Below are 25,247 nucleotides of genomic sequence, written 5' to 3' on the forward strand. Positions count from 1 at the left end.
ATTCCAGAAATGTGCCACAGAGTCGTAAATCATATTAATGACCATATTAATGACATATGTCACGTTCCTGACCTATTTTTATGTTATTTTGATTATGTTTAGTTGGTCAGGGCGTGAGTTGGGGTGGGCATTGTATGTTGTATGTGTTTGGTTAGTCTATGGGTGTTGTATGTGTATGGGATAGTGTTTGTTAGGTTGTCTAGTTATGTCTATGGCTGCCTAGATTGGGTCTCAATCAGAGACAGCTGTCATTCATTTGTCTCTGATTGGGAGCCATATTTAAGGTAGCCATAGGCAGTAGGCTTTTGTGGGTGTTTGTTACCTGTCTCTGTGTTTGTGTTCTGCACCAGATAGGTCTGTCTCGGTTTTCACGGTTTGTTATTTTGTTATTTGTTAAGTGTTCACGGTTATTGTTTAATTAAACATGTTGAGCACTGGCTACGCTGCATTTTGGTCCTCTCCTTCATCCCAAGAAGAAAACCGTTACAACATATTAATGTCAGAGAAGACATGAACCTGATCAGGAGTGGCTATAGGAAATGTGAATGTAACCTTGATATGTTCAGATAGACAATCAGGAGGAGCCTCTGCAGAGCTATGTGGACTCTGCTCTTAGTGCACCAGTGATGAATTAAAAGACATGTTGCATAATGATAGAGACTAACAGAAGGAGCATTGAGGATGGCACAGGGCTGAGGGTCCAGCACAGTCCTGTGTGTTGTGTCCCTGTGAGTGGGGCTGAGAGGAATCTCCCTGACCGTTCCCTGTCCCTCTTATCTTCTTGGTGCTATCGAGGCCAGCCGACGACAAACCGGCAGTCCCCTGATGGGCCTGGAGGGCTCATTGTCCTCATGTCAGGGGGCATTATCCCACCGTAACGTCCGAAAAATTATTCCCCAGGCCTGACAGTGTGTCTTTGAAAAAACTTTCCCTCACTCTCATTGATTTATTTTCCCATCCGGCTCCTATCTCGCCTGCCTTTTGTTTCCTTATCGTTGCTTCAGGTTATTATGTGCAAAGTATTGACAGGAGCAGGAGGCCGTGGTCGATGGAGAGCTAATGCACCCGTAATCCCGCCTTTGTTACGGAGGAATGTTTCACTCGGGTCTCCGATGGGGAGAGAGGCGCAAAGCTGTTGATCCCGATTTTATTTGTTGGGAAGCCCATCCATCAATCAAACTGGAGACCATCTGACTGCTGAATGACACAGGGACTCGGCTGAAGAAATTTGATAACAGCAGTATTGTCAGAAGGCTCCGCTCACTCTCTTCGATAAGAAATACATTTGACTGGAGCAGATAAGCACATGAGGATTAAAGCCTTTAAGAGAGTGGGTTACACACATGCCACAAGAGTTTTTTTTTCTTTTTCCAAGAGCTTTGGTGTAAACGATACTTTTGGCAAACAACACAAAAATACAGATTCAAAGTGTGCTGCTTGTGATAGCGCAGGATATGCTTGGATTATTTATAAGGTTCCTGATAGTGACAGCAACCCCTATAGGTATGTGGCATTTTGAGCAGACAACTGGGAAGGTGCATAAAGTAATAAGCTTAGTGCTGTGGCATGTTGTCATGCTCTGTGAGAACCATTGTTATGAATGGCATACGTATAACAGTATGTTATGTGTCATACCGGCTACTGTATAGAGAGAACCTACTTAACATGTGACTCTGATCTGGAGTGGATTGTAATCCAAAGACAAACCAACAACATTATCATCACCACCATCTAGAGTAGTCTCTTAATCGGATTAATGGTAGGAGAAGGGTTAAATCCATCACGGATATTATAGTTAATCATCTAGGCATGAGGTAGCCAGCAAGCTTCTTAGAATGGCATACCTTATTCAGGACTGGGTACACTACCTTTGTTAGATGGAGAAATTAGCTTTGTGTATTAGCGCTGAAACAGTGTTTTGATGTCAGGCGTTCTCAGGTTGTCTATACTAAGACCATATAAATCATTTTAGTAGAATTCCGTAGGGTTCGACAACTATGATTATTATACAAATGAAGTAATTAAAATAACAGAATAACAATATTTTCTCTAATGGCATATACAAAATACATTTGAAGAGAATACTTGAGTATGATCATATCAAACATTTGCCCAACTCTACATTTTCCATTTTCCAAAGTAAAAGGACAACGACCTGAAAAAAGATTTCAGAAGAAAATCCAAAAGAAATCCTGAAATTACCAGAGGGCAAAAAAAATGGAGGCTATTGTGACCCGTGCATTAACACACTATGATTAAGTTAGTTTTTGTGTTCATAATGACTAGAGGCTAAGGAGTCAGAAGAGGGGGAAAAATCAATGTAAGAGTGCTGGAGATTAGCCTGACAAATTACATGCGCCTGGCTACTCCATTGTACAGTATGGCCTCTATAGTCTAAAGAAGACGCCACAAGATGGAGCTGCCAAATGGCGTATGTACTCCAAGATCATTTTTATTGATTTTGCACATACGTCAATGGGGGTAATTGTGGGTAGTCCAGCGACCCTGCATGTTGGATGTATGTCAGGTCCTGACAGAGACAGACAGCTGTCATTGTTCCTCTGTCCGGGCCATTCACACTCCCAGACACACTCACTTAGAAACAGACCTCTTTTTTCATTTACATTATAACAGAGGATCTTGTGTCTTGGTCTACTAGTCAGTTCATTACTGCTAAAAGTATGACAGATACTTTGACATTGTTCAAAATCAGCACCTGAAAATCTGAAGTGGTAGCTATAATCTGCAATGTGCACATATTGAAGTGAAAAGTTATCAAAAAGACATTTTCAATAGTGAACAATTTCAGCAATAAGAATTGAATGTCCGAAATGATATACACAGGAATTGACCATAACGTGTAGCTAACTCTTGTTACATGCTATTAGTTACTAATTGATTATTAATGTGATGTAATAAAAACAAGGATTTAAGTAGATTACTTACAAGAACAGATCCAAGCTATACAGGAGCAGTATGTTTATGTTTTCCGCCAGCCTCAAGCTTACTCTTGATTGATATTCATCTAACAAATCTGCTTGTTGCGTCATAATGAAATGTGTGCGTGTAACGTGATAAGGGTTGGCAGCGTGGGATCATTTGATTCTATTAGCCTGCATCTGATGTACCACGAGTTACATGGCAACGTTAAGCATAGCAGATGTTAACAGTGGGAGGTAAAGTGCTGACAGCTATAAGTGTTCTCTGGCAGTAGCACGTACACACACACACACACACACACACACGCGCACAGGAAGGCAGATGTTGCATGCACTTGCCACAAGTTTCCCCCATTCCTTTCTTTATGGCATTTGAAGTATCAGTACAGCACATTGGGATCTTTCCCATGGAGTTCCTGCCATTCCAAATGGTGAGAATGAATGTCGTAGGCCTCCATAAGTCAAGGGCTCTCTTTGCTTTTCACAGACAGGCAAACGCCAAAGATTTATCTTCCCGTTGGTCACAGGCCTTTATGAGCTAGTTGTGAAATTCTACAACTAGTGTTTAAAGAAGGGGTAAGAAAGCTAAGGAACTGAGAAATGTGTGTCAAGTCACGGCTCGTCTGATGGTAGAGGCTACTGTGTCTCAGGTCTTTCTGGTGTTCTCACATTAGCTCCATGGTGTGATGTCTCTCTCGCTTTCTCTCTCTCTGGCTCAGGCTGTAGGCTACTACTGGACTCATACAGGACTGGAAAGGCAGGGTGGCCCTCATTCAACTCACTTCACATATGTTTGTCTCCATTTTCTTTGAATATGATTTCAAACCTACAGTAAGATTTTGTATTTCTCCTGGAAATGTGAAAGTACATGTGGTGTGTGTGTGTTGGTGCTTGACTGTGTTCTTTTTAGAAAGTCAGGTGTGTCACCCAATTCAGTCAGTATCAACTGGATGCTTTTGTTATGCTTCTTTATTGAGGTGTCTATAATATCCTATAACTAAGAAAAAGTGAAAACTGTACAGTTGAAGTCTGAAGTTTACATAAACTGTGTTTAAATGTGTTTCACAATTCCTGACATTTAATCCTAGTAAATATTACCTGTCTTAGGTCAGTTAGGATCACCACTATTTTAAGAATGTGAAATGTCAGAATAAGAGCAGAAAATTATTTATTTCAGTTTTTATTTTACATTCCCAGTGGGTCAAAAGTTTACATACACTCAATTAGTATTTGGTAGCATTACCTTTAAAATTGTTTAACTTGGGTCAAAAATGTTGGGTAGCCTTCCACAAGCTTCCAAGAATAAGTTGGGTGTATTTTGGCCCATTCCTCCTGACAGAGCTTGTGTAACTGAGTCAGGTTTGTAGGCATCCTTGCTCGCACACGCTTTTTCAGTTCTGCCCACACATTTTCTATAGGATTGAGGTCAGGGCTTTGTGATGGCCACTCCAATACCTTGACTTTGTTGTCCTTAAGCCATTTTGCCACAACTTTGGAAGTATGCTTGGGGTCAAGCATTGTCCATTTGGAAGACCCATTTGCGACCAAGCTTTAACTTCCTGACTGATGTCTTGAGATGTTGCTTCAATATATCCTCATAATTTTCCTTCCTCATGATCCCATCTATTTTGTGAAGTGCACCAGTCCCTCCTGCAGCAAGGCATCCCCACAACATGCCGCCACCCCCGTGCTTCACGGTTGGGATGGTGTTCTTCGGCTTGCAAGCCTCCCCTTTTTTCCTCCAAACATAATTGTCATTATGGCCAAACAGTTATATTTTTGTTTCATCAGACCAGAGGACATTACTGCAATAAGTACGAACTTTGTCCACATGTGCAGTTGCAAACCGTACGTACGTTCATCTCTAGGAGACAGAACGCGTCTCCTTCCTGAGCGGTATGACGGCTGCGAGGTCCCATGGTGTTTATACTTGTGTACTATTGTTTGTACAGATGAACGTGGTACCTTCAGGCATTTGGAAATTGCTCCCAAGGATGAACCAGACTTGTGGAGGTCTACAAACATTTTTCTGAGCTCTTGGCTGATTTCTTTTGATTTTCCCATGATGTCAAGCAAAGAGGCACTGAGTTTGAAGGTAGGCCTTGAAATACATCCACAGGTACACCTCCAATTGACTCAAATTATGTCAATTAGCCTATCAGAAGCTTCTAAAGCCATGACATCATTTTCTGGAATTGTCCAAGCTGTTTAAAAGGCACAGTCAACTTAGTGTATGTAAACTTCTGACCCACTGGAATTGTGATACAGGGAATTTTAAGTGAAATATTCTGTGAACAATTGTTGGAAAAATGACTTGTGTTATGCACAAAGTAATGTCCTAGCTGACTTGCCAAAACTATAGTTTGTTAAAAAGAAATTTGTGGAGTGGTTGAAAAACGAGTTTTAATAACTCCAACCTAAGTGTATGTAAACTTCCGACTTCAACTGTATATCTTTCATTACTTATAACCTGAAATAAAAGTGTGTGCCCTTAGAAGTAACATTGTTCATGTCAGTAAATATATTTGGCACAAGTGGACATTTAAAAAAATGACACTTGAAAGGACATTTGAGGGGCTGTCAAAATTAGCGTTTTATTTCTCTGAACATTTGTATTTCATAATTGAAATATAGAATTTGCAGTAGATAAATAATAGTGAGCATTGGTATTTTTCCACAGATGGATACACAATGCCACTCAAGCTTCTCTTTGTCCAGCCACTTACCCAAAAACATGATTTTGTTTGTGTGTGTGCAGTAGCAAGGGAATGGTCTTCATTTTTACCAGATTCTCCCAGCTTTCACAAACTCCACCTCAAGATAGCCATTTAGACTAAAGCCCTGGACGGCGATCAAAACAAAGCTCTATCAAAGGCAGCTCAGCCCTGTCAGATGGTGGTCCAGCCTTGTGTGTCTGGAGCATACTTGTATCTGCATGCTCCTGGCCTAAAAGCAGCAAAGAGGCCAATCCTATCCCGGCCCGCGCTTAATGCTCTATGCCTGGCGCCAGCTAGGCCTGCCGACCAGGGTGAAGGGAGCCATGTCTGTCCCACCTATGGCTGCCTAGTGCCTTCCCCACGCCCCGGCATCCTCTCTTGCAGCCGGGCGCCAGCCCCACTCCCAGGCTGTCTGGAGCTCTTCCCAAACGGATGGAGGATACGGTCAACAGCTTAGATGGATGCCACTTTAGGTCCCGCTGGCCTGTGGAAATCCTACTGGAAAACTGTGCTGTGTTTTCATGGATGTGCTACGGATGTTTTGTTACATGGTTTATACAGTGGGCATCCAAAGTATTCACCCCCCTTGGATTTTTTCACATTTTGTTGCATTACAAAATGGGATTGAAATAGATTTATTTGTAAAAAGAAATTGTCAATGATCTACAAAAAATACTCCATATTTTCAAAGTACAAAGCCAATTCTACAAATGTTAACAAATTAATACTGACAAAATAACTAAAATATAGTCAGTCATTGTATAAGTATTCACTCCCTTTGTTTAGGTGACATTATATTTGAATGACTACCTCTTCTTCTGCCCCCCACACATAAAACTTCTGTAAGATCCCTCAGTCAACTACAAAGACCTGGGAGCTTTTCGAAAGCCTGTGATTGGTAGATGAGTAACAATAACAAATCAGACATTGAATATCTCTTTAAGCATGATCAGGTTAATAATTATGCTTTGGATTATGTGTTATAATTATGCTGTGGATGAAGATGGCGCTGCAATAGATAGCTGCCGTTTTACGGGCTCCTGACCAATTCTGTTATTTTCTGTGATTTTGTTCTACATAATATTTCCGCAATCATTTCCTATGACCAAAAACAGCTTATGGACATCAGAACAGCGATCCTTAACCTCGGTTTGGATGAAGATTTCTCACTCAACGAGTCGGTAGCTGTGGACATACTACTCGATCCTGACCAGGCCCTAATCTCCTGGACTCAAGAGGAAGAGACGGCACAAGAGAGGCAAACGAACGGGCTCCTTGACGCGATTACGTCGGCGAGTAAAGGACAATGATAATATAATTTACATCTAGCTGATTTTTCTATGAGGTGTGTGGCTCTTTGTTAACAACACCTGGTGCGAGATCGCTAATGTTTAGGAAGTCTCAAGGTTTTGCTCACCTGAGTTAGAATACCTCATGATAAGCTGTAGACCATACTATTTAGCAAAATAGTTTATTCAAAAAATGTGTAGCTGTCCGCTTACCACCACAAATGGATTCTGGCACTAAGACTGCATTCAACAAGCTTTATAGGGCCATAAGCAAACAAGAAAATGCAAATCCAGAAGCGGCCCTCCTAGTGGCCGTTGATTTTATTGCAGAAAAACATAACTTTTTACCAGCATGTCACCTGTGCAACAAACCTCTCAATCACCTTCACTCCACACACAGAAATGCAAACAAAGCTCTCCCTCACACTCCATTTGGCAAATGTGACAATAACGCTATCGTCCTGATTCCTGCTTACAATCAAAAACTCAAACAGGAAGTACTAGTGACAATACGGATGTGGTCCAATGAAGTGGATGCTAAGCTACAGGACTGGTTTGCTAGCACAGACTGGAAAGTGTTCCAAGGATTCATCCGATAACACATCAGTCACCAGCTTCCTTAATAAGTGCATCGGTAGAGGTATATCAAGCCTTTTTTTTTTTATATATACTCAAAGCTCCATTATTAGCTTTTTTAACTACTATAGAAATGGTAGTCTGTCAGGGACTCAGCAGGAAGGTCTGATTTCACTATTATTAAAACAATACCCAGATGGCAAATATAAAGGTCCAGTCCATTTTAAAAACTGGAGGCATCTTACACTTCAATGTTCTGATGCAAAAATACTAGTGAAATGCAAAGCACAAAGAATAAAAAATGTTTTACCAGGTATTGTTCATTCAGATCAGACAGTTTTTTTTATATGGACGATACGTTGGAGCTAATACACAACTACTAGAAATAATAGAACAACATGAAACATCTAAGAAGCCAGGCCTGGTATTCATAGCGGATTTGGAAAAGGCTGTCGATAAAGTAAGACTGGATTTTAAATATAAATGCCTAGTTTTTTTTTCAATTTCGGTGAGTCTCTTATTCAATGGTTAAAATTAATGTACAGCAACCCCAGGTGTAAAATAGTAAAAGTGGCTACTTCTCCAAAAGTTTTGAACTGTCAAGAGGAGTTAAACAAGAGTGTCCGCGGTCACCATATCTATTCGTTATGGCCATCGAAATGCTAGCTGTTAAAAATCAGATCAAATAACATTAGAGGATTGAAAATCCAAGGCTTAAAAACAGAGGTGTCCATGTATGCTGATGACTCATGTTTTATAATAAGTCCGCAAGCTGGATCCCTACATTGAAGATCTAGATAATTGTTCTAGCCTCTCTGGACTAAAACCTAACTATGATAGGCATCCCATATTACGTATTGGATCTTGAAACCTTTACATAACCCTGCAGTTTACCTATAACATGGGCTGATGGTGAAGTAGACATACATGGTATTCATATCACAAAATATATAAATCAGCTCTCCACAATGAATTTCAATAGAAAACGCGTAAAAACAGACAAGATCCTGCAAACATGGAGAGGTAAATACCAGTCTATTTATGGAAAAATGACACCGATTAACTCCTTAGTCATATCTCAGTTTACTCACTTCAAATCAAATTGTATTTGTCAAATGCGCCGAATACAACAGGTGTAGACCTTACATCTCACTTACTTATTGTGCTGCCTACTGATGATTTGTTTTTCAAATCATATGAGCAAAAAATATTACGCTTTATCTGGGATGCTAAACCATACAAGATAAAGTGCGCCTATCTATATAATGAATATGAACTGGGTGGGCTGAGATTACTAAATATAAAAGCACTAAACCTCTCAAAAGTTTTACTTGAATCCAAAAGGGTTCTCAAGTAGATTGCTAAGAAAAGCTCATCCCTTGTTTAAAAATGGCCATTATGCCTTTGTGCAGATTGCATGTAGTAACCAAAAAAAGTGTTAAACAAATCTAAATATATTTTAGATTCTTCAAAGAAGCCACCATTTGTCTTGATGACAGCTTTGCATACTCTTGGAATTCTCTTAACCAGCTTTCTTCTTAATGCATTTGAGCCAATCAGTTGTTGTAACAAGGTAGGGGTGGTATACAGAAGATAGCCCTATTTGGTAAAAGACCAAGTCCATGTTATGGCAAGAACAGCTCAAATAAACAAAGAGAAATGACAGTCCATCAATACTTTAAGACATGAAGGTCAGTCAATGCGGAACATTAAGAACTTTGAACGTTTCTTCAAGTGCAGTCAGAAAAACCATCAAGCGCTATGATGAAACTGGCTCCCATGAGGACCGCCACAGGAAAGGAAGACCCAGAGTTAAATCTGCTGCAGAGGATAAGTTAATCAGAGTTACCAAGCTCAGAAATTTCAGTCCAAATAAATGCTTCAAAGAGTTCAAGTAACAGACACATCTCAACATCAACTGTTCAGAGGAGACTGCGTGAATCAGGCCTTCATGGTCGAATTGCTGCAAAGAAACCACTACTAACGGACACCAATACGAAGAAGAAGACTTGTTTGGGCCAAGGAACACGAGCGATGGACATTAGATCGGGGGAAATCTGTCCTTTGGTCTGATGAGTCCAAATTTGAGATATTTCATTCCAAACGCTGTGAGACGCAAAGTAGATGAGCAGATGATCTGCGCATGTGTGGTTCCCACCGTGAAGCATGGAGGAAGTGTGATGGTGTGGGGGTTCTTTGCTGGTGACTAACTGTGATTTATTTAGAATTCAAGGCACACTTAACCAGCATGGCTAACACATCATTCTGCAACAACACAAAATCCCATCTGGTTTGCGCTTAAATGGGGCTATCATTTTTTTTTCAACAGGACAATGACCCAACACACCTCCAGGCTGTATAAGGGTTATTTGACCAAGAAGGAGAGTGATGGAATGCTGCATCAGATTACCTGGCCTCCACAATCACCTGACCTCAACCCAATTGAGATGGTTTGGGATGAGTTGGACCGCAGAGTGAAAAAAAAGCAGCCAACAAGTGCTCTGCATATGTGGGAATGCCTTCAAAACTGTTGGAAAAGCATTCCAGGTGGAACTGGTTGAGAGAATGCCAAGAGTGTTCAACGCTGTCATCAAGGCAAAGGGTGGCTACTTTGAAGAATCTAAAATCTACTGTATATCAAGACTGTGCTTTTCAGCTAACCACCACACTATGGTGTTTGGCCTGATCCCCGGCGACAATGAGACAGCCTATAGGGAGGAGGTCAGTGACCTGGCAGTGTGGTACCAGGACAACAACCTCTCCCTCAATGTCAGCAAGACAAAGGAGCTGATCTCTGACTACAGGAAACCCATGTATATAGCCAAGTTAACATTACTCATTGTGTATTTATTCCTCATCTTATTATTTTTCTATAATTTTTTTCTTTATGCATTGTTGGGAAGCATTTCACTGTTAGTTTACCCCTGTTGTTTACGAAGCATTTGACAAATAAAATTTCATTAAACTACCCAGACACAACAACGATATAGTCGTTCTTCTGAAGTGAGCTGCCGGACAGGAAGGAAACTGCTCAGGGATGTCACCATGAGCTAAAATTCTATGGCAAGACTTGAAAATTGCTGTCTAGCCATGACCCCCAACACCTTGACAGAACTTGAAGTTTGAAAAGCATAATGGGCAAATATTGCACCATCCAGGTGTGCATTGTTCTTAGCGACTAACCCGAGAAGCCTCACAGCTGTATTCACAGCCAAAGGTGTTTCTAACAACATGTACTCACTCAGGGGCATGAATACTTATGTAATCCAGGTATATTACTGTTTAATGTTGCAATTTTTTTAAAGAGTATTATTGGAATTTGTTTTCCGCTGACATTACAGTGTTTTGTGTTGATCGTTGACAAAAAATTCTAATTAAATCCATTTTAATCCCACTTTGTAACACAACAAAATGTGAAGAAATCCAGGAGGGTCAATGCTTATGTCATAATGAACAAACTAATCATTCAAAATAAGCCCATTAATTCTGCCTTGTATTGGTTCATCTGAAGTACCTCCCCATTCACTTCTATAGTGAGATAAAAATGTGTTTGATTCAATTAAAATATTACATTTCCTACACATCTTGATTTTCTTCCGCCTGTCCCATAATGTGTTTGTTTTTTTGCTGCTGAAAATATGTATGTGATATCTGGGAAAAAAATGGATAGCTTGTTTAAAGGGATTGTGGGATTGTACAGTAGCTTCCACCAGTCCAGTGTCTACTCTCTTCTACTGTACTTTGCTTGGTATCTCTTTCTGTGTGACGATGTGGCCAGCATCTAAAAGGTATCATTCTATGCTGCCTTGGGTGTCTTGGTTTGTCACTAAATTACTCGCCACACTTAATTACAGAGGATGAGGTGAACGCCTCATTTCTCTTTGTTATATGCTAAGCAGTCAGCAATCTCAAACAAAAGGGCCCTGGCTCTGGAAACTATAGGATTTGCTGCTGGGATTATAGTCTCATGGATAATGATGTGTGGTCAGCAGAAGCAAAGCTTTATTTTAATTCAAATTGGCCAGTAAACAAACCCATTGGTATGTCTGATGGTTAGAGTAACTGTCTAGTAAGCGCTGTGGTAGAGTATCGCCACTTAGCTGGATCTATTATGTGTGTTTTACAGTGCAGGTCTTCTGTTATCTGATGGGACCCGCCACCTATTTGCCATTGTTGCTACGTGGCTGTTTGCCACGTGGGGCATCTCTAACTATTTTTACTGGTAGGCAGGTTCAAGCCAGTTCAACTCTATTGTCTATTGATTTACACTGTCTATGTACTCTGTGTCACGTAGCTGTAAGATGGGATATGAAAATGCTAGTAGCATGCATAATTCTGTTGAGATTGTTTGAAATTGCATAGGTATCGCGTTGGCTTCCATACCTGGGAAAATACAGATGATCAGATAATATGACTGGACAGTGCAAGTCATGACAATTCACATAAGTATCACACATCTTGGCTGAGTTAATAGGATTATGTCAGCCTTCATAATGCTTATGACTATTATTACAGTCTGTCACAGCATATTATGACAAGTGTTTTGTCACTCAGTCATTACTGTGCTATGCATTAGAGCACTCCCAGTGAATACTTACCAGGCTGAGTGTGAGTTATATAGGCATATAGTGTATGTCAGTGGTTTATGGCAGAGGGGTGTGTTAGGTGGGTTTACTTTGTGTGTGGGTGGGTGGGTGGATGCCCAGTTATATTTGAATGCCCAGTTTTTCATCTGAAATGTGTTAGCATTCTGTGATGCTCAAAACACTTCTAAGTGAACTCTCTCAGACCTACTGCTATTAGACTCTGCCTGGAAAACAATGAGCTGTTGCATTGAATAATTTCTCTCTCAATGTAGTTTTAATTAAAATCATCCAAAGACGTCCATTGTACGACTCATTTGACTTTTATTTGTATTGTTTAATTATTTTATTTCACCTTTATTTAACCAGGTAGGCCAGTGGAGAACAAGTTCTCATTTACAACTGCGACCTGGCCAAGATAAAGCAAAGCAGTGCAACACAAACAACAACACAGAGTTACACATGGGATAAACAAACATACAGTCAATAACACAATAGAAAAGTCTATATACAGTGTGTGCAAATGAAGTAAGATTAGGGAGGTAAGGCAATAAATAGGCCATAGTGGCGAAATAATAAAAATGTAGCAATTAAACACTAGAGTGATAGATGTGCATAAGATGAATGTGCAAGTAGAGATATTGGGGTGAAAAGGAACAAAAAAAATATTTAAAAAAATCTAACTTGGAGATAAAAGTTAATAATGTGATCTGTGGCAAAACATATTACTAACAGTAAATCTGTTAATCCTCTTGACAATAATACTCAAAGCCAAGAATTTTCCTTGACTCTCAATTGAGAGGAAGGAAAATGGATTGATAGTGAGTTTAGAGAAAAACATGAAACATTTTCAGATTACTGTTGGCTGCACTGATTTAAAACGAGGTGGAGGCAGCCAAACATTTTGTCACTCAACTCCTCCATAATATTCCTATTACCCGATAACTGTTTATGTTGTTGTTATTAGACATCCCCTTCATAATCTGTTCAACTCCCTCCATTTTTTTGGGTGCACCTTGCAAGCTAATTAACGGATAGAATTTTGATTTAAGTCATTACTGCTCACACCTTTGCAGCAGCAGCACCTCAGAGATTAACAGTGAACCGTGTTCTATAAGAAGACAAAGCCCTTGCTGCCACTGGAGTGGATTACTGTCTGTATAGACCTATAGGAAGGTAGAGGAAGCCAGTAATTCCTATAGAAAAGTAGACAAACGTAGAGCCACTGACTAACAACTTTCCCTGCTGAGACCTTTTGTCTTCAGATTCCCATTTTCTCTTCCAGCTCCCTGACAGGACTGATAAAGACCTTGAGTAAGGCCAAAGCCAAAGCTTAGGTGACATGGAGAGTAAATTCAGCCCTAATGATTGGTGATATGCAATATGTTTTCTTTGGCTAAACTTCTGTGTTTTGTAACTCCTAAAGCACTTAATTGATTACCCATAGCTTAATTACAAATGACATCAGCTGCAGATTGAATACGTTATTTTAAATGGCTATTGAGAAACCTTATGCTCCCTGAATGCTATATTCAATCTTCTCACTTAACTAAAAAAAAGAATAATGCTACTTGAAATCCATGGTAACAATACTAGAGATTTTAAACCCATGTTATATGAAACTTTTAAGCTTGATTCAAAATCCGTAACCACAGTTCGTATTATCATAGTCTATCTCTCCAAAAAGTGTCTCTCTCGTCCGCTTTCTCTCCAGTTTAAGGATTCAGTTTATGAACGATCGTTTTGGAGAATTGTTGATAATAATAATAAAAATATGTATTATTATAATAATATTATTAATAATAATGTTCATCACCAACCTATAGCGAACATTTTGTTCAACCAATGCCAGCTTCTTTTGACATTGCAGAAAGTAGGCTTCACTGCAAACGAAAGAAATCTTTATCAAATCCCCATTCTATGCCTTTCAATAATAAACCAAGCCCATTACCTCACGGCAGCTTTTGTTTGCCCTATACAAGAGAGAACAAAATTGTTATTCAGGAGAACGCTTTAGATTTGTATTGTGGGTAGAATTCACAAAGAGCAGTGTTATTGTATTAAAAAGAACCATCTGTATCAGAAACAATGGCTTCAAATTATCTCTGAATACCCACTGAAAAAAATATAAAGCTTTCCCTTCTCATTATGTGGGGTGGTTGTAGTGGTGGTGGTGGGGGGGGGGGGGTGAAGCAGACTTGGTATAACTGACTTTTGTTGTTCTTGATGCATTCTTCTCTTTTTAAATCGGCCCCTTTTCAGATTGTGTGTAGCCATAAACGGCTTTTCTTGTTACAGGGGTAGCGAGCAAAACACCAGCGCTCAGCGAGCAGCGTGAGCGGCGGTACGCTGAAGTAAGAGCACTGGCTTTTGGAAAGACCTGCAGACTACCGGGCGAGTAAAGAGAGAGAGAGACAGCCTACCGCTGTTTCGGTCGAGCAGAGAGCGGGATCTCCGGCGGCTGAAGAGTGGTTCTTGAATCGGCCAGATACTGTTCCATCCTCTTTTCTGCCAATCAAGCAAAGATGAGGACAACACCCAAACTGGCACGTAAGTAGCATTGCAGTCGAGAGTGGTCCGGGGACAGTGAAAAGCAGGCTGCGCCTATATGCAGTGCACTGCAGTGTGATAGAGTATCGCATTATGAGCTTCAGTGGTTCGTGGGTTATTTTCCCATTGGGTTCTCGGACATAATTTAAAGCTTGCGCAACACTCGCAAACATTAGATTTCAAGTAGATGTTATATTATAAATATACATCATGTAAGTGTTTAGTGGTTTGGTTTGTTTTTGTAATGGCTTTGTTTTTGTTGACTACTTTTTTAGATTTGTCCCATTATGTATTTTCTTTAAACATTTTGTTACACAATTCTCCTCAATCTTCAGCAGAAGTAGCCTAATGTTTGACCTTTAAACACTGTTCTTAATATTTTTTAAATATGTGTTGATTTGGCCTTGATCTGGGCTACTTGAGAGTAGGCTGTCAGCCATAAATATTGAAACATCACACTTGTCAAATGATTGTTCCAAAGTAAATGGTTAATATGTATTCATCAATTTCTGAGTTTATACTGATTTATAGTTTGAAGTTAAAGAGCAATATACCAAATTAGAGAACATAAATGTTTGTGGGTAGAGTTAAGTTAGTCTGACTATATTAGGTTTAAAATTGCACTCTTTAACCATCCACTGTCCCTTTTCCTTGGGTATTTCATAGGCTACATGTATTGAGTGCTCATAAATTAATATTTTCTTTGGTGCAGGCCTACTGCTCTCCAATCACTAGCACGTCACCTAGTGGACAATAATATAAAGTTTAGAGATTCATCATGGTTATATTCTATCAATTTTCTTACCATGAAGTCTCTCTGTTTATCTCTCTCTCTGTGAAAAGGATCTGTTTAAAAAGTAAACCCATTGATTAAATAAACATATTACATCCAATGAGTAATATCAGTGCTGGTTATGTTGGATTATATTCAGTAAATATGGATATTTTAGGACTTTAGTGTGATTAAAGATATAATGAGTTAGGCTATAGGCAATAGGGTTATTATGGGATATATAATGAGGCAGGCCTAAGGGTTATTATGGGAGGTATATTGAGTTAGGCTATAGGCCTAAGGGTTATTATGGTAGGCATGGTTTTATATCGGGTCAGATGTACATTTTGAAAGGGAGCAAAAAGTGATTACATTTTCCAGAAGGGTGGGCTATAGGCTTTTAAAAAACAATATTTAACAAATCCCTCTAAGATATTTTCACACTCATTATGTTCAAGAGTTGATAGGAATGGGCCTGCATTTAATGAGAAACCATTAAAAAGTTAATTTGCTATGAATTACAGTGTTTTTCTTTCTAGTTTGTACATGAATAAAATAGCCTATAAATGTGTCATTATTGCTTTTGCTCAGTCGAGCCTTCTTTAAAAATATGTTTGTTTTATGGTGCAAATAGTACTAGTTGATTTGGTCTCTCGAGTGGTCAAACGGTGTTTCCCGCAAATCGGTTAGTTGTCAAATAGTTTTCTAATTGCAAATGCAGGGAAATTCCTGTTAAGGATTCTGAAAGATGTTGCAGACTCCCCGCTGTTGCTTTTCCCATTATCGTAAACAGATTACAAATAGCGGGGGAAAACACTCAAACGCAGACAGAGAAGCGGCTATTTCTGACTGTTGTATCTCCACATCTCACCCAATTACTCAAAAGTGAAACCTTTTGAATATGGTGGTAAACTATTGACCAGTTTGTATATCATTCAAATATGTAGTGATGTTTTGTTTAATAACATGTACAAAATAGGCATAGGCTATAATTATTATATTAATAGTATAGGCTAGACGTTGTAGATTTAAAACTTTATAAGCACTTGATCAAAACAGTGTGTCCAAAAAATACAATATATTCAGTGTCAAGTTTCTCAATAGATGTATGTAGGCTATAGGCCTATTTGATGCTTTTCCAGCATTTCCAGCATCATTGCCAACTGTTTAACCATAAGCGTGAATGTTTGAAAATTAATTTGCCTTCTAAACGTGTAGTTGGTATACAAGTTATATAATTAGGCTACAGCGCACAACAGAACAAACTAACATAAGCTATAATAGTGTTCCATGACACCTTTTAGGTTCATACGTGTGAAGGTTATTTGCTATTGTCCCTTTCGCCAGCAGACGGCGCTGATGGCATGTAACAACGGGCTTCATCTGTCTGTGTGGCTGATACAACCTTTTGGAACACATTTATTTTTTTACCTTTATTTAACTAGGCAAGTCAGTTGGAACTATTCTATATGTGAATTCATATATGCATAAACACATATTAGGCGTGTTAGTGTATTTTCGCTGTTCATGCGCTATCAGCTTTTGTAGCTCACAGTAATGTAAATTATCCATCAGATATGCCTACAAAACATTGTCCAAGCCTATTTTCCAATGCCAATTGTTGATGTTATAAATGGAAAATCTATGGACAAAGTTGCCTGTCATATTGGCCTATCGTTGAAGTGGTGACCACTCTTGGTCATATGGTTTGTGAGTAAACTTTTTTTACTATATAATTTTTTATCTTGTGACGAAGTGAATTTCAACAAAAAAAGATTTTAAGGGAATGTAGTGATGCTTTTGTTCGGGCTGATGTACTGACAACACCCGAAACAAAACTAATTATTTGTGATGGGCATGTCTCCGTTTTCTGTTGGCATTCAACTTCAGTTGAATTGAAGCTCATCCATTTAAACAATGGGGAAACAGCTAAGATTACCTATCCACTTTTCAGTGCAAAAACCGAGCTGAACTTGCTGATCGATTCCTTAACTCAAAACACTTATATTAATTTAATGGATTGCTACACATCGCCTAATTACTAATAACGTCACCCGTATTGCTAATAGCTTACTACAACTAGACTACCACTTTCACAACTATTTCTTCAACTGTCACTATAGGCCTAATGATAATGAAGTGATTATTAGAAGGTGAAGTAGGATATTTGTATGTGTAAGTTTTGATTTATGCTCCATTTGCTTTGTCGTTGAACATTAAAAAAAATCACGATATAGCCGAAATAGCAAACTTGATCTAAAGACACATTGAACATTTGATTCAGTGAAGATAAAATATCGAATGAAGTTCGAAATGTTATGCATTATGCTTCCAAATAACGTTTGAACTGGTTTAAAATGGTAGCCTATAAAAGTTTAAAAAGCTGAATTTGTCCGATATGCTGTTTAGTTAACATAAATGTATCCTACTGTATAAATTCTGGAGCTTGTGTTCCTTCGATTTTCAGTAGGAAGCACTTAAAGTTTGCCATCCTAGTGTAATGTTCCCACTTTAAGCACTTGGAATAATACATATATAGCTTCTATTGGTTGATAACCACAGCTTCTGCCTCAGTGCTCCACCACTGACCGCGAGTAACCCCGCCCCTTTATGATAAATAAAAGACACAATCCTAGCCGAGGGAACAGTCGCTCTATGATTGGTCAGGTAAAAAGACATTTATTCCCTGACAGCCCTCATCCCATGAATGGTTGTCTATTAACTTGTTCAAAAAGTATCCGGAGTTGTCAAGGCTCTGGCGAAGAGGGAAAAGTAGTTTGTTGTTTCTTTGAGACCAAGAGAGAAGTTTTTGGACACAACAGGACCTACTGGCTGAAGGCAAAAATACGTTTACTATTTCTGCAAAGTTACTGAAAACGACAAGGTAACTCCAGCTACCTTTGTGTTGGACTTTTTTCATTGGTCGTGTAAGTTTATTAAACATCTGTTTATAATGTATAGCATGATGGAAACTGAACTGAAACCAACCGCACCCCAGACAAATTCTGGGGTTACGGGGAATTCAAATTCATCTGGAAACAACCAGAAAAACAGTCCGGACCGAGTCAAGAGACCCATGAATGCCTTCATGGTTTGGTCGAGGGGACAACGAAGAAAGATGGCACAGGAAAACCCCAAAATGCACAATTCGGAAATAAGCAAAAGACTTGGGGCCGAGTGGAAGCTTCTATCCGAAAGCGAAAAGCGACCTTTCATTGACGAAGCGAAGCGTCTCCGGGCTCTCCACATGAAGGAACATCCGGATTACAAATACAGACCCCGGAGGAAAACCAAGACGCTGATGAAGAAGGACAAGTATACTCTGCCAGGTGGACTGCTTGCGCCAGGCGGCAATGGCATGGGCGCTGGAGTGGGTGTCGGGGGAGGCTTGGGCGGTGGGGTTAATCAAAGGATGGACAGTTACGCACATATGAACGGCTGGACCAATGGAGGTTATGGCATGATGCAGGAGCAGCTTGGCTACGGGCAGCACCCCGGTTTAAACGCTCACAACACCGCGCAGATGCAGCAAATGCACCGCTATGACATGAGTGCACTTCAGTACAACTCCATGACTAACTCCCAGACCTACATGAACGGATCACCCACGTATAGCATGTCCTACTCACAGCAGAGCACTCCTGGAATGACTCTGGGCTCCATGGGTTCGGTGGTCAAGTCAGAGTCCAGTTGCAGTCCCCCCATAGTCACGTCGTCGTCTCACTCAAGGGGTGCTCCGTGTCAGACTGGAGACCTACGGGACATGATCAGTATGTACTTACCGGGTGCTGAGGTGCCGGAGCAAACTGCCCAAAGCAGACTCCATATGTCCCAACATTACCAGAGCGCACCTGTACCAGGCACGACGATTAATGGCACACTCCCATTATCACATATGTAAATACACTTTAATAAGAGTAACTGGACTACTATGGACTATTTTTGTACAGAGATTTTTGGGTGGTAAAAGTTGTACAGAACTCAAGGAAAGAACTACTTTTTTTCTAGAAAGTTTTACAATGGTGTTTGCGTTTGGAAAGTAGAAAGTGGGAGTCTCAATCAGTTATTTTATTATTGCAATCACCTTTTGTACAGTATTTATATATAAAAAACATAACAATCAGATGTAATTTTTGTAAACTACAAGAGGTTACATTTTTATAAACCGAAATTCTGCAGAAAAGAAAATGGCAGAATTGAAATTGAGTTCAAGATACTCCTAAAACCGCAAACATTGGAATAGCGGAAGTAGGCCTATAAGCAAAGCAGGTAAATGTTTCTCCTCAAGGTTCATTAGTACTAAACTATTTTAATTTCTTTATAAAAATAAGAATAAGCAGAAACCTTTCCTTACAGGTTAAGCATAATTGTTAATTTATATTTTGTCTCCCACTTTTCATCTGTTAGAGGTATGAAGTTTGTGTTCCTTATTTTCTAATGATTTGTACAATTGATGTATATTTACTGTGATATTTTAAGTTTTTATTTCACATTTCATTCCCGTAGTTGTATTTTAAAATGTGGTCTGTACGCAGCAGCCAACACTCCATGTATATATATTCGAACTAATTTCATCATTATAACAGTTACAATTTCAGCGAAGTTTTTTCAATATGCAGTTTGAAATGAATAAATTTTTGAAATTTGGATACTTAATTGTATGAGTTTTGATTTTATTTATCATTTGATTAATTAGATAAGATTGTCATCCACGCTCAATTTGTTGTGGATTGTCCATGTTATATATTGCATTTATGTTATTCATGTTGCATCAGTATTTATTCATCACATCATATTTCAGAACTTGATAGACCTTAATGTTCTGTCATATATTTTTTTTTACAATCCAAGGACACACAGGAATATAGCCTAATTAAGTTATTATGACATGCTAAGTCTTAAATGATATCTCATCAGAGCTATCAACAAAAACAAAATCAAACCACATCATTCTGTGCGTGCGTGTGTGTATGCTTCTGTGCATCTGTGTCTAAGCACACGCGTGCATGCCTGTTTCTTTGTCATGTTAAGTCTTCAGATCATTTAGACTCAGTTTGACGTTTTTCATTTTTTGTGAAATGAGCTATGCCCCTAAGGATTAAGAAGGACAACCGCGTGCGAAAGTTTGTTGCCTCTAACCCTATGCTTTGAGTGTAAGATTATTCGCCCAAAATGTTGAAGATTCTCTCCAGGTAGTCGTTCTTTTTATATTTTTCATTAATCAATACACACATCATTTGATTTATTTGATCATTCTAATTGAGAACCGGGTTGGTGCGTATCATTTCATAGGCCTACTGATTTGAATGAATTAAGTTTAGCTCTGATGTATCAGAAAACAAGTGTGACAACAGACGCAGAGACAGTTCATGTGAGCTGGATTATGAAGGCATGTTTCTAGTTTGGATAATATGTAGGCATGTTTGTGGTATGGATAATAAAACATTAATAACATTGAGGCTCTTGATATATGAATAAAGATAGACCCTACTGAGCAACAACGAAAAAAAATGATTTAATAAATATCCCTGTTATAAGCCTACTTGTCTTGAAAGCATGCATGCACCACATCATTTTTCATTGTTCTGTTTAATGTCGCTCCATATTAGGCCTAATTGTATTATTTCTTTAATATAAATTGTTCTTCTGGCTAACACTTAATGTAGCCTGTTTAATGATTAAATCAAATGGAAAGTATTTCTGCAAAGAATCAAAAGACCCAAACAGCGCAAATAATTTTCACTCGGAGGCCTATAGCCTAAATATCTCCATATTCGAGTGGGCATTGAATTCACTGTTTATTCAAATTATGATTTCTCTTAACCATGGTTCACACAGTTCATGTCGATGGGCATAACTTTAAAACATCTTGCCTGAAGTGTTCAAACGGTCGTCTGTCATTTCTCAAAATTAAGCCTGGATGAGATTATGGTCTATCCATTGAATATAACGTTTTAAATCTGTGGGTGTTAAAAACATTTTTTTTAAACTACAGAGGTAGATTAGAACTGTTGCTTGCCAAGGCTGGGAAGCTTCTATGAGACTAGGTCTCGGGGGAGAGGAGCTCACATTAACCGCTAAATTAATATTTGACGAGGGCTCATTCCAAAGTATTATTCCCGAAAATCGTGTCCCTATACCGGACTTTCAAGAGGTCAGGCAGCAGTGGTTAAATTAATTATTTATACAAGCAGTACCTATAATTGGTTGAAATAGCTAAACATGTTTGATAAACTAGGATGTTTAAAGGTCGAGAGTGTTAGGCTTTTAATTTTTATGTAATGGCAGCACGAAAGGCCTATGTGATCATATGCTAGCCTATATATATTTTGAGTATGAGCATTTAGCTTTAGTTACATTCATGTTTTTTGAGATTAGGAGAAACGACAGATATGCATTTTATCTTTAAAGTATATTGCAAATACGTAAGTGGAAAACATTCATGAAAATATAAATGGAGCGGGCGACTAGGCTATATTCGCAATAGTTGTGATAAGGGAAAGGGAATTTACTATTAACCTAATATTAGGCTCCTGAACCTCTTGAATTTAAGACTTTTGTGTTGGACTTTCATTGAGAGACTCCCGTTTTCTACACATTGAATAAGGGATATCAGGCTTGGACTATTCCCTGGAGGAGCAGTGATCAGTCAAGGAATCCCCTTGTTGGGCCACCACATAAGAGAGAAGGATAAAAGATGAGTGTTTAAATGTATTTTCAATTGCGTGATTTGATCTCAAAGGGCTCAATAGAGCGCCAGATTCAAACGCCGCTGGGTTGTGTTCAACCCTCTAATGTTTTGAATGCTTGGATATTGTCCCTTTTGTTATAAATGGAACTAACGAGTGCACACGTAAAACATTGACAACTAAATATCGTTTTGTGTGATTTAGCGCCGTATAAGAAGAGGACCCAATTGTTCCAAAAGGCCTTGATTTTGCTCCCCCGCCGTCCGCGCGGAGGCTGCCGCAGCTGTGGACAGCAACAGGTGGTAAGCACTCTGTTTTGCTCATAGTAAAACACCTCAGATAATATCTTCTGATATCTTTGTGAAATGACACGCTCTTCCTGGAAAGTAATAATCACAACATATGAGGGCCCAACGTGTATAAACACATCTTCATATCTAGTGTCCAGATCTCATTCAAAGTAAGATATGCGTCAAGAGACCTCAATATTCAATCAGATAGACATATAGGTTGTCATATTTCTATATTAGTTTTTGTAGTTAAAATGTGTACCGTTTGATAAATTATATACAAACGTCAGAGATGTGTCCCATAGTGTTATCGGTGTTTGCTAAATCGGGATCCTTGGGACGTCCCAACTCTGACCTTACCCGATCGACGTTGAAATGTAAAATGGTTAAGGTAAGGGTTAAGGTAAGGGTTAATGTTAGTCTTAGGGTTTAGTGTATGGATCCCCGATAGCACTAACTAAGTGTTCTCTGAGGTAGTGGAATATGCGCACACATAATAGTCCCCAATAGGCTTCTAATCAAACCCCTAATCAGTTACCAGATTTACTGATCGTATGGAGCAATGACGTCACATGTACTAGATTGGTAAATAGAGCATTTCCTATGCGCCATGTTCCTCATTGTCTAATATTTTGTTGGACACACCATGTGAGAGAGTAGCCTATATCTTCGTATAACTTATTATTCAGAAACTAAAACATAAGGAAATCTGGATGAAAGTCATGGTAAGCTACACAATAGGCATAGGCCTATATGCACTATTAGCCTACTCTTTTATTTCCTTTGGTGGCATAATGGAATTTGAGGAGATTATATTTAATTCATTATTATTATTGTTGATGTTGTTTTATTGTTGTTGGTGTTTTTATGCACTTATTATTTCGTCTGGAAAATATTAGGCCTATGTCTCGTTATTGGGCCACTAGTCAGTGATAGCATACACAACAGTGTAAAGAAAACGACTTTTCCCTAAAGTAACGATTTTTGTCGCTTTATCTGCTGTAGTTTGAGGACTTGGGGGTTTTAGTGGACGGGTATCTGTAGGGGGTGTAGCATTGTGAGACTCGTTGAATTGAAAACTGTCAGAGATATCGTCTATTTTAACAGTGGTTTCAGGGGTGAATGGCAGTCGCTCCCTGATCCAGTGCAGGTGCAGGGAAGCAGGGGGATGGGGGTCTCGCGGTCTCTGCGCAGCCAAAATGCGCATTCCGTTCAATAGACCACACACTGTCCGCCAGCATGCCATCATCTCTGCGCCTCTCACACATTCTCAGTGCAGTGCAGTCCTTACCGAGCGGAGCTCACACACTTTACAGCTCACCAGAAGCTATACACAAGCATGGGCTGAATGACTCAGGATTTTTATTGTATTTTCCTGTGTTTTTAATCACTTATAATTGCTAATAAAAGGTTTATAGCAATATCAAAATGTATGCTTTGAGAACAGATCATATCCTACATTATTTAAAACATTATTCAAGTTATTTTCTGTGGACATTTTGATATACTGTGATTTTATTTAACTAGGAAAGTCACTTAAGAATAAATTCTTATTTACAATGACGGCCTAGGAACAGTGGGCTAACTGCCTTGTTCAGGGGCAGAACGACAGATTTTTACCTTGTCAGCTCGGGGATTCGATTTTACAACCTTTCGGTTACCAGTCCAACGCTTTAACCACTAGGCTACCTGCCGCCCGTCTGTTATTAATAACAATCAAATGTTTAACCCTTCTTTTCTCAACCATCACCATGGCCACTTAGTTGTTTTCGATTGTGGACACACCCTAATTTAATGGATGGTGGGTTTTACATTCTAAAACGGCAACCCTAAACTCATTGCATATTCTGGCGTCTAGGGGATTAGGACGGTAACCACTGTTCAATGGATAAGTAGACACTAACAATGTCCTAGTAAATACAATATGCCCACTGGCCACACACTGGTTGAATCACACACGGGTTGAATCAACGTTGTTTCAACGTGATTTCAATGAAATTACGTCGAACCACCATGGAATAGAGGTTGAATTGACATCTGTTTGCCCAGTGGGATACCACTGTACTGAAGTTGCTATGGAGGCCTATTGGCACTTGACTATAATTCTAATCAAACCGCGGGACTTAGCTCTGATAAGATACAACAGTTGGTCTCTCACGTTTCATGATTTCAGTGACTCAAGTTGTTGCGTTTTATTTATTTTTTAAATCAAACTAACACTTTTGAGGTAGACATTGAGAGTATTTGTTGCTGGTTGAATTTAACATAGCTCTGCATATATCAGGTTATTCACCGCACAGCGCATGCTCTACCAATGATGGGACGCAGTAGGCTAAACACAAACTGCTGTTATCTGAATCATATTGGAAGATTATACTTTTTATGATGAAGCATGTCACTATGTATCATAGCTAATACAAACACAGATTGGGCCTATTTTAGAAAGGAACAAAACTGCTGAAAGTGGCAGGCCTAGCTCAAATTTAAATATACATATTGTTGTATAACTAATTCGAGTTAATACACTTAATGACAGGATAACAGCGTATAATTTGCCTTTTTTTCACGAAAAACAATATAAATCACCATCTCTTTATTATTTAGGCTAATAACGTCAAACGCTTCTCTAGATTGGGTTGGGAACAATGCACATCTAATTGTGGAAATTTCAGAAGGTGCATGGCCACTGCAATTGAACAGCGAATATATCATTTAGAGCAGAAGACACGACCACTGTCCATATAGACTACACCATTGGTGACTCAAATTCATCTATTCTAAGAAGGGGAATGTATACACTATTAATACCATTAAATATACCATTAACACTATTTGCGCTTTA

At 39.0% G+C, this 25,247-nt stretch overlaps 1 protein-coding gene and 1 long non-coding RNA gene across 6 annotated transcripts in view; both read left to right on the forward strand.

Moving 5' to 3' along the window:
• LOC139578435 (uncharacterized) overlaps nt 1-25,247 on the forward strand; it is a 147,317-nt gene that overhangs the window by 100,446 nt on the left and 21,624 nt on the right. For 4 of the 5 annotated variants that reach the window (XR_011675548.1, XR_011675550.1, XR_011675549.1 and 1 more), the window contains exon 2: nt 14,403-14,654. This is a non-coding gene — a long non-coding RNA (uncharacterized lncRNA). Of the gene's footprint in view, nt 1-14,402; nt 14,655-22,319; nt 22,418-25,247 lie in introns of all 5 variants that reach the window. The other variant, XR_011675551.1, reaches the window with a different exon arrangement.
• Nucleotides 18,065-20,077, forward strand: LOC139578434 (transcription factor Sox-2-like). The gene has a single exon (XM_071406006.1). The coding sequence runs from the start codon at nt 18,380-18,382 to the stop codon at nt 19,325-19,327; it is 948 nt and encodes a 315-aa protein (XP_071262107.1). The 5' UTR covers nt 18,065-18,379; the 3' UTR covers nt 19,328-20,077.

This window comes from Salvelinus alpinus, chromosome 6, assembly GCF_045679555.1.
Source record: "Salvelinus alpinus chromosome 6, SLU_Salpinus.1, whole genome shotgun sequence".
Classification (NCBI taxonomy): Eukaryota; Metazoa; Chordata; class Actinopteri; order Salmoniformes; family Salmonidae; genus Salvelinus; species Salvelinus alpinus.